Genomic DNA, 16,776 nt, shown 5'->3' on the forward strand with positions numbered 1-16,776 from the left:
CCTCCCTAGGCTCCCATAGAAAAGATCTCATTATCCTCTCCAACTTCATAGCTTCCCTATTAGGAATCCTAAAGATAGAGAGAAAATAGACTAGTAGGTTTGCAAGGGTAGCTCTCAATACAGTCACTATACCCCCTATGGAGATGTAGTTTTTTTTCCAAGAAGCTAATCTTTTCTCGAACTTTTCCAGAATTGGGGTCCAAAATCTACTCTCCTTTGGGTTAGCCCCTAGAGGGAGACCTAGATACTACAAGGGCCAAGAAGAAATGGGACAACCTAAACAATCTGCCACAGACTGAAGAGTCCTCTCATTCAAATTAACCCCTACCACACAACTCTTATCTAGGTTTATCTTCAAATTGGAGACATTCTCAAAAGTGTTGTAACAATGTTTTGAGATTCCTCACTTCCCGCCTGTCACCCCCTTCACAAAATATTATGATATCATCGGCAAACTGTAGGTGGGTTACCCGGACATTGTTCCTTCCAATCCTCCAACCTCTAACTTCCTCTTCCCTATCTGCCTTAGAGATTAATCCACTGAAGACATCTGCAACTAGGGTGAAAAGAAAGGGGGAAAGATGGTCATCTTGTCTAAGGCCTCTACAAGCTGGGAAAAAATCTTTCACCACCCCATTAACCAAGACGGAGTAATGGCAGGAGCTAATACAGCCCTTCACCCAATTGCACCATCTAGCTCCAAACCCACAACACCCTAGGACCTCAAGCAAAAAACTCCAATCCACAAGATCATAAGCCTTCTCCAAATCTAACTTACATACAAAACCTTGAGTTCTTAACTTTCTCATGTCCTCCACGCACTCATTTGCTATTAGGATCTGATCCGTTATTTGCCTTCCCTGCACGAAAACACCTTGTTCTTGACTGATGATGGAGAGTAGTACTACTCGAATTCTCAATGACAACACTTTAGCCAGGATTTTATAGATGCTTGTCATTAGACTAATTGGCCTATAGTCCTTAGGGTTCTTTGCATCTGTCTTCTTTGGGATTAGGGCTAAGAAAGTAGCATTGACTCCAGAGCTCACCGTGTTTTTATCTGCAAATTCCTAAAACACCCCAACAAGGTCTTCTTTGACCACATCCCAACAGTCCTGATAAAAATCCATTGAAATGCAATATGTTTTACATCACATTAACTACTTGAAGCGGTGCAAGTAAGGAAAAAGAGAGATTTGGGGTTTTTCATGCTTGAAAATGCTTTATATGTTTGCTTTTAATTTTAAATTTTCATTTTGAATACACTTTACATGTTATGTTTATGTATTTTAATTTTAGATAATAGGTTTTTTAAATCATTTATTTTAAAATTTAAGTTTATATTTTATTAACATTATGTTTAATATTTTTTGAATTTTTTGCATTTTTTTTATTTTTGGCATTTTTTGAATTTTCTGACTTTTTTTATTTTTTAACTTTTTTTGTAATTTGGTGTCTTTCTTAAAAAGGCGTGTGCCTCACCTTGCGCCTCGGGCACAAATTGGCCCTTGCGCTTTTAAAACACTATGTAGTGGACAGACGAGTGTAGGTCTGATTTGTGTTGCTCAAATAGGTGGGTTACATGTGTTACAGTGTGAAATGAGTGTTGATTGGTTGCAGACCTATCACTATGTGTGTGGGGTATATTCAGGTGGTTTTGTGATGTTGAAAGTGAAGAATAGCAATGACTATTAGGAAACTATGACAGTAGATGTTTTCAGCAATAACAAGTCATAAATGCTCAGTGTCGTGATAGTAAGTGAGGTGGTGTGACATACAAGTGAGTGAAGAAAAAAAACGGAAAAAAAATCATGGCAGCTATGGGACACAGCAGTGAACACAAATCTAGTGTTACAATTCCCCTCCCCACCCCCCAGATCACCTAAATGTGCAAATGCATCTATTAAACTGAATGGTGAGAATTATTTCCACCCATTTTCCCTTTCTCATCCCATTCCATCCCATCTGTTCCCATCTCACCAAAATCTTCCCTGAAACCAAACACAGCCTAAGTGTAGAATAGAAAGAACCAAAAATTTATACTGTGAAGCAGAAAATTTACCTTTCTGAATGAGCTGAACCATCTGCAGAAGTCAAAACTGATGCATATCCACGATCATATAGAGGTACAGAATCACCATCCAATGGGATAAACTCCTTACTTTGCTGTTTATTTGTTTGGTTGTCCATCCAGAAAGACTACATGCAAAAGAGGGTAGAAGAACAGTTGAAGGTAAGGTCGATCAAACAGAAAATTGCAAGACAACTTTCACCAATTCTAATGATAAACCACAGTCTTAAAGCAAAACTTCTATTTGGATATTCAATAAAATTCAACACCAGGCGAGAGAGAGAATTCTAAATAGCGATTCTTAAATAAAAAATTGTCAAATTGAACAATAGATAACCAACAAATTGAGAAGCAATACACATCCTAGATGTGGATGTTGAGATAGAAGTTTGGAAATCAAGAAACATATTATACAGGAGCACATGGGTAGCACCTAAATAGGTGATAAAATGGAATTGTGAATGCAAAAATGCACAGGTAAAAGGAGCGACTCATTGTGCAACTTGAAGGTTCCAAAGGGATGATAGGGAAACCAAAAACAATACAGGTTAAAGAAAAAAGAAAATAAAAACAGAATTGTTATTTCATTAACATATGTGAATAGTAGAAGACCAGGATTAATCTAGCAATCAAATAGATCATACAGGGCTTAGTTGAATTAAGGTAAATGGAGTAAACAATAGAAAAAAACCACATCTCCAGACACTTTGAGGTCCATTACAATATTTAAACAAAAGCTATTTTAGCATTTGAAGCTAATTTCATTGTATTCAGTTGATATGAAGAATTTAATAAATGAATAAATAAATAAAGTGACTTGTCACAATTGCAATTCTAAAAAGGTGTTTGCACAGAAGCACAGAAGATTATGAACAGCACAAGCTATGAGTAAAAAGATGCATTCCCAAATTTATCCACAAACTTGAGGTGTGCTATCAAATATTTTTATGTTTTTATTTTTTATTTGTAACAAATTGAATTGTTTCACTGGAAGAACAGTAAAACAGGTGAAGAAGATGAGGTGATTAGGCTGGGAAGGAAACAGGAGAAGAAGATGAACTTCGTTCAGGTGAACAGATGGTGAAGAGAACTAGGGATAAAGAAGAAGATGATTCTACTCGAGGAGTCTAAAGGTAGAGGAAAAACAAGACTCAAAATCAGAGAAGACCGGACAGCAATGGTTTTACTGGACATGGAGGAGTTAAGCTGGCTTAAAGGCTTTGTGGATGGATAAACCTATGCAGTGAAGACATCAGGACGGAGGAATGAGCCGGTTAGAGGTGGAAAGAGATTATTGGTAGAAAACAGAAGAAATAGGAATGGTTGGTTCATCACAGTAACAGAGTTCTTTGGCAAAGGCACAAGGAAGATGATTTGACCCACCAGCTCCACCCACTTTGCCAGCTCCATTGTGTCCTTCCTCTCAGTTTTTTACATGATATGATGATAGCACCTACAACAGCACAGGGAGATTGATTCCATAGCAAAGGAACCCACGCCACTCCCTATTATCGGAGATTCCAAGTTCAATTGACACAGACCCAGGTATGCCTCTTGCTCCCTCTGATGGTTTAGTTCCTTTTGATACTATCACCCTTGTTCCTACCACCATTACAAATGACCTAGACCTTCCTATTGCACTCCAGAAGGGGAAGAGAAAATGTACAGCTCATTGCATATCACATCACCTTTCCTACAATGGGTTATCTCCCTCCTATCAGGCCTTCATTTCCACCCTTGACTCTGTGTCTATACCCAAGAGTGCTAGTGAGGCTCTCTCCAAACCTGAGTGGAAGACAGTTATGCAAGAGGAATTGAAAGCATTGATTAAAAATCAGAATGTGAGGTTGTGGATTAACCTGATGGCAATGAGATAGTTGGATGTAGATGGATTTATACAGTGAAATACATGGTTGATGGAAGCATAGAAAGGTACAAGGCGAGGCTGGTTGCAAAAGGGTACACTCAGACTTATGGGATAAACTACTTGGAGACCTTTGCACCGGTGACCAAGATGAATTCAGTTCAGATCCTCTTATCTCTGGCAGTTACCTACTCTTAATGGAGACTTGTATGAGGTGTACATGCACCTTCCAACTAGTTTTTACAATGATGTGGCCAAAGGAAAGGTATGTAGGTTAAAGAAGTATTTATATGGTTTAAAGCAATCACCTAGAGCTTGGTTTGACAGGTTTAGGAGTGCATTGACTATATTTGGCTATACTCAAACTCAACCTGATCATACTCCGTTTGTGAAGAGAAGGGGATCACTAGTGTCAGTGTTGATAGTGTATGTTGATGATATTGAGCCATAGGAAATGATCTAAGTGAGATTGATATCTTGAAGATGAACCTACACTAGGAATTTGAGATTAAGAACCTTGGGGAGCTGAACTATTTTCTGGGCATTGAGGTGGCAAAGTCGAAACATGGGATCTTCATTTCACAGAAAAAGTATGTTTTGGACCTACTATAGGAGACGAGAAAACTTGGGGCAAGGCCAGCTGATACACCTATTGATCAGAACCACAAGATGAATGCTTCAGATGGTGAGCTAGTGAAAGATGTTGGGAGGTATTGATTGGTGGGCCAGTTGCTATACTTATACATGACACGACTAGATATCTCTTATGTAGTTAGTATGGTAAGTCAATACATGCATGCCCCACGAGTTCAGCACTGGAAGACTATTCACAAGATACTTGTCGATTTGAAGGGATACCCAAGTAAAGGCATACTATTTGTTGACCATGGACATTTGAAGTTAGAAACTTACACAGATGCTGATTGGGCAGGGTGCCTAGATGACAAGAAACCCACATCAGGAGTTTGCACCCTTGTTGGAAGTAATATGGTTTCATGGAAACAATGTTTTAAAAGCGCAAGGCGCAAAAAAAGTGCAAGGGCCAATTTGCGCCTCAGGCGCAAGGCGCTAGGCGAGGCGCACGCCTTTTTAAGAAAGGTGCAAAATTACAAAAAGAAAAGCTAAAAAATAAGAAAAAGGTCAGAAAATTCCAAAAAATTAAAAAAAAAATGCAAAAAATAAAAAATATTAAGCATAATGTTAATAAAAAATATAAACTTAAATTTTAAAATAAACGTTTTAAAAACCTATTATCTAAAATTAAAATACATAAACATAACATGTAAAGCGTATTCAAATGAAAATTTAAAAATAAAAGCAAACATATAAAGCATTTTGAAGCATGTAAAACCCACAATCGCTTTTTGTCCTTAATTGCATTGCTTCAAGTAGCTAATGTGATGTAAAGCATATTGCATTCTTGATTCTATGAGTCGCCTTTATACCACGCCCCTCGAGGCAGGCCCGAACAAGTCTATGTTAGGGTTTGAAATTCTTATTTCTCACATAGAAAATAATGATTTTACAACTTCCATTGCCTTTTAAGAAGATAATTTATTGCAATGAATGAATGAACAACATAAGCAAATAGGGGGTTCTCGAAACTTCAGTGAGCGAGCAAAGCGAGAGAACCGGAGCAGAGAGAGTCCCCTATTTGCTTATGTTGTTCATTCATTCATTGCAATAAAACATCTTCTTAAAATGCAATGGAAGTTGTAAAATCATTATTTTCTATGTGAGAAAAAAGAATTTCAAACCCTAACATAGACTTGTTCGGGCTTGCCTCGAGGGGTGTGGTCGGGGGTCCGGGGGCGAAACCCCCGGCCCATCCGTTAGACTCAAAAAAAAAGCAAAAAGCGCAAAATTTTAAAAAGGCGCACTCCTAGGCTGAGGCGCAAGGCGCATCAGGCGCACGCCTTTTGAAAGAGGTGCACCTAGGACCTAGGCGAGGCGCATACCCCAAAATGCACCTCGCCTATGCGGTTCAGAATACTTTAATCACAACTTACAAAACTTTCAACCGCAATCTAACAGTATTCCCTTTACAGACTCATATGATCTTCAAGTCAATCATGAAATAAGGGCAGTTATAGATAATTCTGGGCATTAAGGTACTTGAGCATATACTGATGATTCTGGCTTCACAAAGTTTATTGAATAATATTTTTATCTATAACAAATATTTAATTAATAAAAGTGTCATATTTTAAGATAAATGCAATAACCTGGGGGGTTAAAGATCATAATTGGAGCAGCCTTGCGCAATTAACTATATAAAAGCACATCCCCTTTATATCAGACACTTGAATAAATCAAATTACGTAGGAAATATAACTCATAATATAGAATAGAAGCTTCACGCATATAACTAGGACTTTGGGTTTTCTGAAGTAGCTATTTCTGAAACATTATTACTCTTGCAACATAAGTCCAAAATTGAATCAACAAAACATCTGATAAATTCATCTAGCACAATCAACAAAAAGAAAAATACCATAGTGGAAGACTTCTCCAAGCCAACATGTATCGCAGGGAAGTAAGTACCTTCGCCTGATTCCAATGCTTCTTTTGAATCCTGACATTATTAAAGTACATAATTAATTTTTGTTTCATTGACGAACTACAGAAAAATCGGTAATTGTCTAAAATAAATAGAGATGCTTTGCTTTATCAGTGCACCCAACCATACACATGAAAAGAGCCAGTAATCTGAAACAATATACAACTTACCCTCGTCAAGACATTTATGATACAGAAATGAATGCCAGAGAGACCATTGCTGAAATAGTAGTCAAAGTAAGAGGAAAAGTAGAGAGTTTTATTATTTATAGTGAAATGTGACAAAGGTAATAGTGACTCAGATACCCTATCATGGTTCAAAGTATCAATACACCTCTGTGCATTGGCAGAGGTGTATTGGCACTTTGAACCACATGCCTTCAATATTTAATAACAAAGGGTTCCCGAAAACACCTGTAAACAGGTGTATCAGGCACCTAAAGATATGATATATCAATACTTTGAACCTTGTACCCTATTTTTTCTTAAACCACCAGGCACATCTCTAGATAAATGATTTAAGATACCCACCCCTCCTGAGAAAAGGAGAGAACGGTATATACAATTCCTCAACAGTAGGAAGACAAACAAAAGAATGTATTCTGATGCCCAAAATATGGACAAGCATCTCCCCCTACTACTAAAGATTTCTCTTTATGTAATGATAACAATTAATGCATAAAAGATGCCAATTAACAAAAAGTCTACTCCATGGTTTAAAATGTCCATAAATTCCCTAATATTTTGACAACATATTTTCCATTCCATGGGTACCAACATGAAGTTTTACTAGAATCAGCATATTATCTCTAGTACTACACTACCAACACTAATGTGGAGTACTAGAGATAGTATTATAACACAAGTTGGTGACAATATTGTGGATATGTAGAGAAAAAATGTTATTACCTGCCTAATGGACATGAGTACCAATTAATACATAAAAGATGCCAATTAACACAAAGTCTACTCCATGGTTTAAAATGTCCATAAATTCCCTAATATTTTGACAACATATTTTCCATTCCATGGGTATCAACATGAAGTTTTACTAGAATCAGCATACTATATCTAGTACTCCACTACCAACACTAATGTGGAGTACTAGAGATAGTATTATAACACAAGTTGGTGACAATATTGTAGATATGTGGAGAAAAAATGTTATTGCCTGCCTAATGGACATGAGTACCACTTTGACCCAGCTCAATAGTATTTACAAACATTAAATTTTTTTTGATAAATTTTTCAAAACATTAAGTTAAAAAATTAGTTTTCCTTTATGTAATAGATTATTTGGTTGATCTAGTAGAATCATTTGCATTTTCTATGAGTTTAAATATTGCTTGAACTCAAGGTTTACAAGACAACTTCAGAACGTATTAATTTCTTTATAACCTTAGTTTCTTAGTTTTGTTTAATGATTTGGAACAAAATAACAATTTAAAAGGTGTGCTTACACTTCTTTTATCATTTCATAAAATATCATTCTATATTTTTGCATATTTCACAATGTTTTCACCACTGTAGATCTGAAATTTCTCTAATCTCATGTCAAGATATTTCAGCCATAAAGCGCCTTCCTTTTCAAACTGCCATTTAACCCATTCCATATCTAGAATAATTCTCTTCCTTATTTTCAGATCTAACCCACAGTCCCCACTGTTACCAATCACTGGTGAAATTATGGGACACTTTCTTTCCTACATCACTTACATCAGATGAAGACACATTCTGAGCATGCCATTGTGACCATTGTTGTAAAAGTTCCTCAAGCTTTCTTTTGCTAGCCCTGAGAAGAGAAGGAATCATGTTGAGCATAAATATCAATTTGCAAAGACCATTACATCTTAAGTAGGTAAGAAAATATAAAAATTAACTATACTTCCTTACCTATTCATCAAAAAAATTATAAAAATTAACTATTTTACTGAGATACAGCAAGGATATGATTGGGTACAATATCAAATATGAAATTTACACTAGAACCTGAAGCATCTAACACAATATGGTACCCTTGTAAAGGTATCTGGGTAACATAGCAAATTAATTGTTTGTTCAAGAGAGACTATACATGCCCAAACCTTGTTAATGAATTATATTTGGCATGCACTGAAGGATTCCCGTAACTGTAAGTCACTCGAGCTCTTTTAACACCTGTTACAGCTGGTTGGCAGTAATTATGGAAAAACAAGGGATAAGACATCTGATAAAATGCTAGAGACAGCTACTATTATTAGGTCACAGACTAACTTCCATGAACATGCTATAAAGCATTTTATGGAGTAAGCAAAATATGGTTCATTCTTACGTTGTTATAATAGACTTAAATTGCCAAATTATACCAAATTCAAAAGTAGTGCTCCAAATTGATTAGTCCTTCCAATTAGTACAACAATGTAAAATACAGAGCATAAAAGTTAACCAAGTTACAGAAGGATATAGCCCCCATCTATCATATGGTTGCTGATGGCACTTCCATTTTGGGCTGCTGGACTTCCCATTTCACCATTGGTTGCTGAATTGACTTTAATCATCTTCTCTTCCATCGCAATGGTTTCAGTCAATTTAACATTCACTTCCAAAATAGATCGTTTTTGAACCAAATCCTCATCAAGATCCATATCCTGAACATGTTGGAAATCTACATTTACACTGTTAATAATGCCTTCCTCAACCTTCTCAATTATGGTGTCTTCTTTATCCTGGGAACAACTAGGTTGACAATCAACTTCACTTGGCTCAGAGAAAGAATTATGCAATTCATTAGCCTCATTGCCAGTGTCAGTACTGTTATATGCATGGAGGTCAATAAAATCCTCAGTTCCCATGTTTAAACAAACAAGCAAGTCTTATTGCAGAAATCCAACCATCAAGTGAAAATCTGTAAGACATGGACCTTTGTTAGCAGACAACACAAGAAAGTAGAGTGTCATTACCATAACATTATAAAAAATAAATAAGTGGGCATTTACAATCCAGAGAATGAAATGTTTAGTTTTTCATCATGATTCCATACATATGATTACATCTAAAATTGATTCGTTATCAAAGTTCTGATAAATTTAGAAATGACTTTTTTCCTGAAAACCTATAAAGGCTAGAACTATTACATTCAAATTCATAAAGGCATTCTTCTATTGAATATTTTAGAAAACGAGTTTCCAATCCTTAAAGCAAATATGAATGAAGTTCCATTCTACAAAGTTTCCACATGCTTCATAAAAAAACAAATTATCAGCATCTTGGTCATCACCAATTTAATTAACTTGTTGAAAAAAGCAACCAGGCTTTTTGATTGAATTTATCTTCAATAACTTCTGTCTAGGAGATTACATGAAATTCAAAAACATGTATAGGAAGTACATCCACTCCATGATATTCAATGACAACTAAAAGAAGATTTCATTTGGATAACCGTCACTTATCCAAAGGAGTGACTACCCATACTACTGTCACACCTCTAGGATAAAGGAGTGGTTTGGCAGCTGAGAAATGAGTTCAGGCAATTTAAATGGCTTGGCAGACAGCCTTTGTAAGCAAGGGGTTCAAAAACAACAGATGTTTTGGGCACATTTGTACTCAGTGAGGGGTTAATTATGTAATGGGTTTGTTTTTTCACAACTTCTTGTTGTATTCTATTGTTTTCACTATTAATAAAATTTATTTCTGTCTTGCTGATCAAAAAAAAAAGGTGACAGTTAAAAATAATTTATTAATGTTTTTGAGTTGATATCAAAAAAATATCCACATCCTTTCAATTTAGCTATCACGTGGTCTACAGTACTCCAGGCCTGGCCGCCTGGGAGCACTTCTCCAAACTGAAATCCAAGAGTCCATGGTCCTTCTCCAGCTGATGCCATCCAGTCCAACACTACCTGGCAGTCACCCTCAATCACTAACTTGCTCTATCTTGATGCATAGGCAAGTTTCAAATCCTCTACGACTGCAATAATTCCGCTCTTTCCTTCTCCAGCAAACCCAATGATGCAGGAGATGAAAAGTCAAAATTGGAATATTGTGAAATTTTATGCATTTCTGTATTTTTGGACAGTAGGAGTGTTTTTTGTTATTTTACAAGTTTTCTGGGGGATCCAATGATAGGATTTGATTTCTGTGTTTATAGATTGTTTATGTAAAAGTTTCAGTCATTGAATAAGTAGGATAAGAGTTATCGTGTCTTCTTTGAATTGAAATAGGATAATGGCAATTCAGTTTGAGTCCTACCAGGATTGTTATGAACCAAACAGTTTGAGTCCTAGGATTATTATGAGTCTAGAGTCTATAAATATGTATGGACGTTCTACAAAAAGATCAATAAAGTTTAATGAGTTTTCTTGAGCTTATGATAATTATGGTGAGTGATTTACATACCCTAGAGTGATTCTAGACACCCCATGAATGATACTAGGTATTCTCTCCTTTCTTTCTCTCTTTATTTTCTTTCTTATACCTTCAAGAAGCCATTACAACCACCAACAGCCATAAGTTTTTTATCAAGAAGGCCATTCTACATTCTCCAAGGACTGGGACTGGGTTGGTTCTACATCAGTTTGGTATCAGAGCTAATGGTTATTCACTATCTTCTACAAAGTGACTGATTCTATAGGTCTAGGATATCTTCTAAACAATCTTACAGGTCTAGAATCAATGATGATTGGGTTTTTGAACCATATGAAGAGTCTCTGGTTGACTTACTTGAGAAAATGGATGAAGAAAGCAGATCCAAAAATGTTGACTACGAAAGTAAGGTTTTCAAACATATTAGAAGAAAAAAGGAAATACCAGATTTCAAAGGAAATGGGCCTGCAAGTATTCTTTGATTGGATTGCTGAACTAGAAGAATATTTTGACTGAAATGATATATCTGACAAACAAAGGATTAGATTTGAATGCATTAAGCTCACAAGTCATGCTAAAGTATGCTGGTGAACTCTTGAGCAACTAGAAAACAGAGGTGATGATCCTATTGCTACATGGGTAGAGATGAAGAGGTGTTTGTAAGAAAAGAACATCCCACTAGACTTTTATGATGATCTATATATAGAGTTGACTAACCTCATGCAAGAGAAGAAGCAGCTGGTTACAACAAAGAATTTGAAGTCAATGGGAAAGAAGGTACAAAGCTGAAAATAAAGTAGATGATTCTTTGCATGTTGATACCTTGATACCTATCCTAGAGCTAAATTTGAGGATGAAACTAAAGAACCAGAATTTCAAGCCATAGAAGTTGTAAATATTGAAAATCAAGCGGGTGCAGGCCACGAAAAAATAAAAATTGTTGAAGGAGTTCCTAACGCCCATGATCAGCTGGAGGTTAATGATCAAGAAGAGATAGAGGGGAAGTTAAAGAAATTCAGGTGCAAGATACAAATGTGTTGATTATAGCAGATCCTAGTAAGGAAGTAAAAGACTTTACCTTACAGGTTCAACTAGAACCAATTCAAGAATTACAATTTACAACCTGACTTGGCACAAGTTCCGCCAACATCAACAATGGAAGAAGTCCTACAGTTTGCTGAAGAACCAAAGGTAGCTGAACACTTTTTTTTTTTTGATAAATAACAACAATTCCATTAAAATAATGAATAGATACAAGAAGATCCCCTTAGAGGCGCGAGGAGCAGCCTCTCCAAACAGCAAAGACACAAACTACAACAGAGAAAACATGAATGTTGAAATTTAAAAAATAGTTACAATTGTGCCCAAAACAATGTTTCCCTATTTATCCCTTGTTTTGCCAAGACATCAGCAAAAGCATTAGCTGATCTCCCAACCCATTGTACTGTTAGACATATTTCTTGTCAGCCATTTGAATTTCTTTAACTCATTTTTGTAGCCCCAAGTGACATCCTCCGGATTATTTAACCAGTCCACCACTGTCTTAGAGTCTCCTTCAATCAGAAGCTGCTCCACGCCCACTTCTTTTGCAAGAAGTATTTCTTGTATTGCAGGTAGCTGAACACATTGAGATGGTGATTCCTAAGCTAGAGATTGAAGGAAAAGTTCCAAATGTTGCAACTGAGATTTTGAATATGAAAGCTCATGGTGATAAGCAAGGGGAAGATTCACCACAATGGCAGATTGATAATTTAAGTGTTCAAGGGGCTAATGTTACTTATGGTTTAACAAAAATGGTTATGGAAGGCAATGTTTCAGATATGCATTTCCTTCAAGATCCTTTTCTAATTATCCGAGTGGCATCTACAGTCCAAGTATATAGAAATAGCAATGGAGTGGAACCAGAAGAGGCTCCTAGAAAGGTAGAGCTTTTTTTCTGATGGAAGATGGTTTTCAGTGTAGCCTGCAATGTTCTCAACCTGCCGTTGACCTTGACAGTTAACCCTTCAAACCGTCATCCGGTAACATTTTTTGTTCTGGTTTCACCAAAACCCATCTTTTAATGAAAAACCATTGACCCAGACAGCTCAGTTAACAGGCAACGATTCACAATTCAAATTTATTTTTAATTTACAACTTTTAAGTTTAAAAATTTTTTAAGTGCCAATCGTGTCCCAGCCCTTTGCCCGATGTTTTCGTTTTTCCTTTTTTTTATGGGAAACGGTAACTTTCATTAATTCTTTAAAAAACTTAGTACAAACTGTCACCTTCAAAAACAAGGCGACCCCTCATCGATATTACAAACAGGCCCAAAAAAGGTTCTGCCTACTAACTCCTTGCTTTGCTACAGTATCGGCCATTGCATTGGCTGATCTCCTAGTCCATTTAAACCAGACTTCAAGCTCTCTTGTTAGTTGCATAATTTCCCTTAAGGGTGCTCATGGTTCGGTTAACCAAATCGTGGGGCTCATTTTGTAACCAAACCAGTAGCAACGGTTTTTGGAAAACCGGTAACCAAAACCTATCAATTAACCGGTTGACCGGTTCGATTCATTGGTTTTTCGGTTTTCTTGTAATATGTCTTGGGCTCAAGAAGGCCTAGTTGGCCCGAGTCTTGTTGTATTTGGCTTTCTTATAGAATAAAATTACTTTACCTTTTTCCAAAAATTATAAATTATAAATATATATATAATATTATATTTTAAATAATAAATAATATATCATGTATTATAAATATATATGCATATTTATTAATTTAAAATATATAAAAAATATATATAATATACATAAATATATATGATATATAGAAATATATGTATACCGGTCGGTTCAGTTAACCGTTGGTTTTCTGTATTGGTTAACCGATCGGTTCCTTCGGTTTTTTGAAAATACCGAACCGATCGGTTTGGTTAACCAATTTTTCAGTTCGGTTTCGATCGGTTCGGTTTTTCGTTTTTTTTTTCTTTTTTTTTTTTGCTCACCATTAGTCTCCCTTATAGGTTGTCTAAGGGACCAAGCACCCATGTTGTTTGTTTGCATCCAATCTATTACCAGTTTTGAATCTCCCTCCACTTCCAACTACTAAAAACCCAGTTGATTAGCCAATTTGAGCCCTTGTAGGAGTGCCAGAACTTCTGCTCTAAGAAAGTCTCCCAAGCCTATCGGGCCAGAATAAAGGGTTAGGACTTTTGCTCCCCAATCTCTAAAGACACCCCCAATTCCAGAGGGGCCTGGATTACCTACAGAAGTGCCATCAAAGTTTAGCTTAACAGCCACAAATAAAGGGGGCGACCAGTCCTCTTGAATAGCTAAAGAGGGGTAGGAAGAAGCTGCCACTGTTCTCCAGCGATTTCAGCCAATGTATAACCTTGATAATGATCCCTTCTATGACTTCATGTGCTGATTTTTCCTTCCCTTGAAAGCTTTTGTTATTTCTCTCTTCCCACACTGCCCGAACAACTACTGCCCTCATTGTTCTCCACACTATCCTTTCTCTTTTCTTTAGCTGATGGAAAAAGCTAGATTCAAAAAAATCCACCACGCTTGTAGGAGGAACCCACCTGTACCCAAAGAGAGAGGAGAACCTATCCCAAATAAGAGTAACAAAAGGACAAGAGATTAGTAGATGATTTGTTGCCTCACAACTCTTAGAAAGGCTACGAGCATGAGGGAATAAGAACCAATTCGGTCTTTTTTCTTAAGCAAGTCCAAAGTGTTGATTTTTTGGAGAACCACTTCCCAACAAAAAGCCCTCACCTTTGAAGGTACAGGAGCACTCCACACTTCTTTTACAGGAAAAGAGTAAACTAAATTGGTATAGTGCACTAAGGCATTAAAGAAAGAAGAACAAGAAAAACAACCAGAGGACTGTTCAAATCAAATTCTATTATCAGCACAAGATTGGTCCAAAAACACCGAGTTTAGAAGAGAGAAAATATCATCTGCCAACCCTATTTCTAACTCCCTCAACCCTCCCTTGAACCCTAGATCCCACGATTCTCCAGAAACATGAAAGGTAGAGATGACTTTAAATTTGTTCAAGAACAAGGAGTAGAGGGCCAGGAACCTATCCTTAAGAGGCTGGTCCCCAATCCAAACATCCTCCCAAAAAAGGGCCTTATTACCTAAACAAGTGTCATACCAGATGAAAGGAGAAAAGGTGAGCATGATACCAGCATCTCATCCATTAGCTGCCAATCCATGTATGCTTTCTATCACTTTATGCCACAAACTTTCTTTCTCCTTGGGAAACCTCCACAATCACTTTCCTTGTTCATGTTAGGGTTTTGTTGAGAAGAAACAAAAGAGGAGCTTTTGTGTTTAAGAGAATTGAGATCGCACCATCGCTGAATGAGGGATTTAGTGTCGACAACTCTAGTGGTTATCTTGAAGACCTGCAATCAGATTTGGATGATTCACATTCAACGTTTTCACCCTTTGGTTGGGTAAGTATTAATTTCTTCATTTTTTTTTCTAATATTCAAACATTTGCAATTTAAGATCTAAATCTAATCTAGTGTGATTACATTCAAACAACGACCTTCTAATCAAGATTCCTCAGTGGCTGAGAGTTATTGAAGGTCGTTGTTTCATTGTAATCAAACTAGATTAGATTTAGATCTTAAATTGCAAATGTTTGAATATTAGAAAAAAAATGAAGAAATTAATACTTACCCAACCAAAGGGTGAAAACGTTGAATGTGAATCATCCAAATCTGATTGCAGGTCTTCAAGATAACCACTAGAGTTGTCGACACTAAATCCCTCATTCAGCGATGGTGGATGGGATCATCAATATCGTCGGCATGGTCGCCGATGGGATCACCAATTCGTATGAGATTTTGGTCACTGGAACCCCTGAACCTGATTCAAACGAGAGCATTACCAAAGTCTATGATTCTGGAACATAGCGATGGGAACACCATTGTCGGTCCCAACTGGAATTCTTGCAGTTTTGGTATGAAGTTCATGCGATTTGGCACGACGGTTTCTTCTATTGCCTCGCGACTCCGCTCAATACTTCGCAAGGTTACCACCTGATAACTTATGATATGGGGAAGAGGGAGTGGACTTATTTGAATGTGAAAATGCCAGCGGGTGATCTCCGGTGCCCGTTCTCCCTGGTCTCTCTCTCTGGTTCTGTGTTCATAGTAATGAACCCGCTGGAGAACGGGCATCGGACTGCTTCTGTGTTCATAGTAATGAACCCTTTTGAACACAGAAGCAACAATTGCTTTACCATTCTTGGAATAACATATTATTCACAAAAACACAGAGCACTTATTAGTCAAAGAAGGAATCACGCATTCACGCAAAGCCCACTAACCTGTTCGGTTTCTCGTCGGACAGAGCGATTAGCACCGTCAGTCTCGTCACTGCCACCGGGCTTTTCTCTGTAACAGAGATGGAACAAATATCAGGATTGATGCTTACTGTAAGAAGGGTTGCTTGGGTGATGGTTTAAGGCTTCTCGAAGAGATGGAACAATTATCAGGGATTGGTTCGAATAAATGGAGGAGGATGAGGTATAACACTTGTGGGGGTACTTTAGGCATTATAAAAAAATATAAAAAATTATTAGGGGAATCCGTCCTATTTTTTTGAAGAATTACTTCTTAAAAAAAAATCAAAGTTACTTTGTCAAAGAAGTACTTCTTTTCCATTTTTTTACCCAGTACTCATAAATAATTAAAAACCACTTGGTCTCATGTCTTAAAAGAAATACTTGTTAAAAAAAGTACTTTTATTTGTAAGAAATTAGTTGAAGAAGTGCTTATTTTAGGCCAGGACCATACCAATAAGCACTTATGTGCATTTATAAAATAAGCCCAAATAAGTGTTTTTTCAATAAATAAGCCCACTTTGCGTAAATTCAAAATTATTGTATTTCTGGCCTGTTTTTGCCTGCCATGTAATTTTCAAAATACCTGTACTACCTCCC

The 16,776-nt window shown here is 36.7% G+C and overlaps 1 protein-coding gene across 1 annotated transcript in view; it reads right to left on the bottom strand.

Moving 5' to 3' along the window:
• Positions 1 to 16,334, bottom strand: part of LOC104590246 (uncharacterized) — a 59,880-nt gene extending 43,546 nt beyond the window's left edge. The window contains exons 1-6 of the mRNA XM_010248823.3: positions 16,162 to 16,334; positions 8,938 to 9,378; positions 8,579 to 8,663; positions 8,211 to 8,286; positions 6,430 to 6,510; positions 2,063 to 2,199 (exon numbers count right to left, since the gene is read on the bottom strand). Coding sequence (XP_010247125.1) covers positions 2,063 to 2,199; positions 6,430 to 6,510; positions 8,211 to 8,286; positions 8,579 to 8,663; positions 8,938 to 9,325 — 767 coding nt within the window. The 5' untranslated portion in view covers positions 9,326 to 9,378; positions 16,162 to 16,334. The remainder of the gene's footprint in view (positions 1 to 2,062; positions 2,200 to 6,429; positions 6,511 to 8,210; positions 8,287 to 8,578; positions 8,664 to 8,937; positions 9,379 to 16,161) is intronic.
• Positions 16,335 to 16,776: the final 442 nt, after the last annotated feature.

This window comes from Nelumbo nucifera, chromosome 8, assembly GCF_055504915.1.
Source record: "Nelumbo nucifera cultivar China Antique chromosome 8, China Antique-T2T, whole genome shotgun sequence".
Classification (NCBI taxonomy): Eukaryota; Viridiplantae; Streptophyta; class Magnoliopsida; order Proteales; family Nelumbonaceae; genus Nelumbo; species Nelumbo nucifera.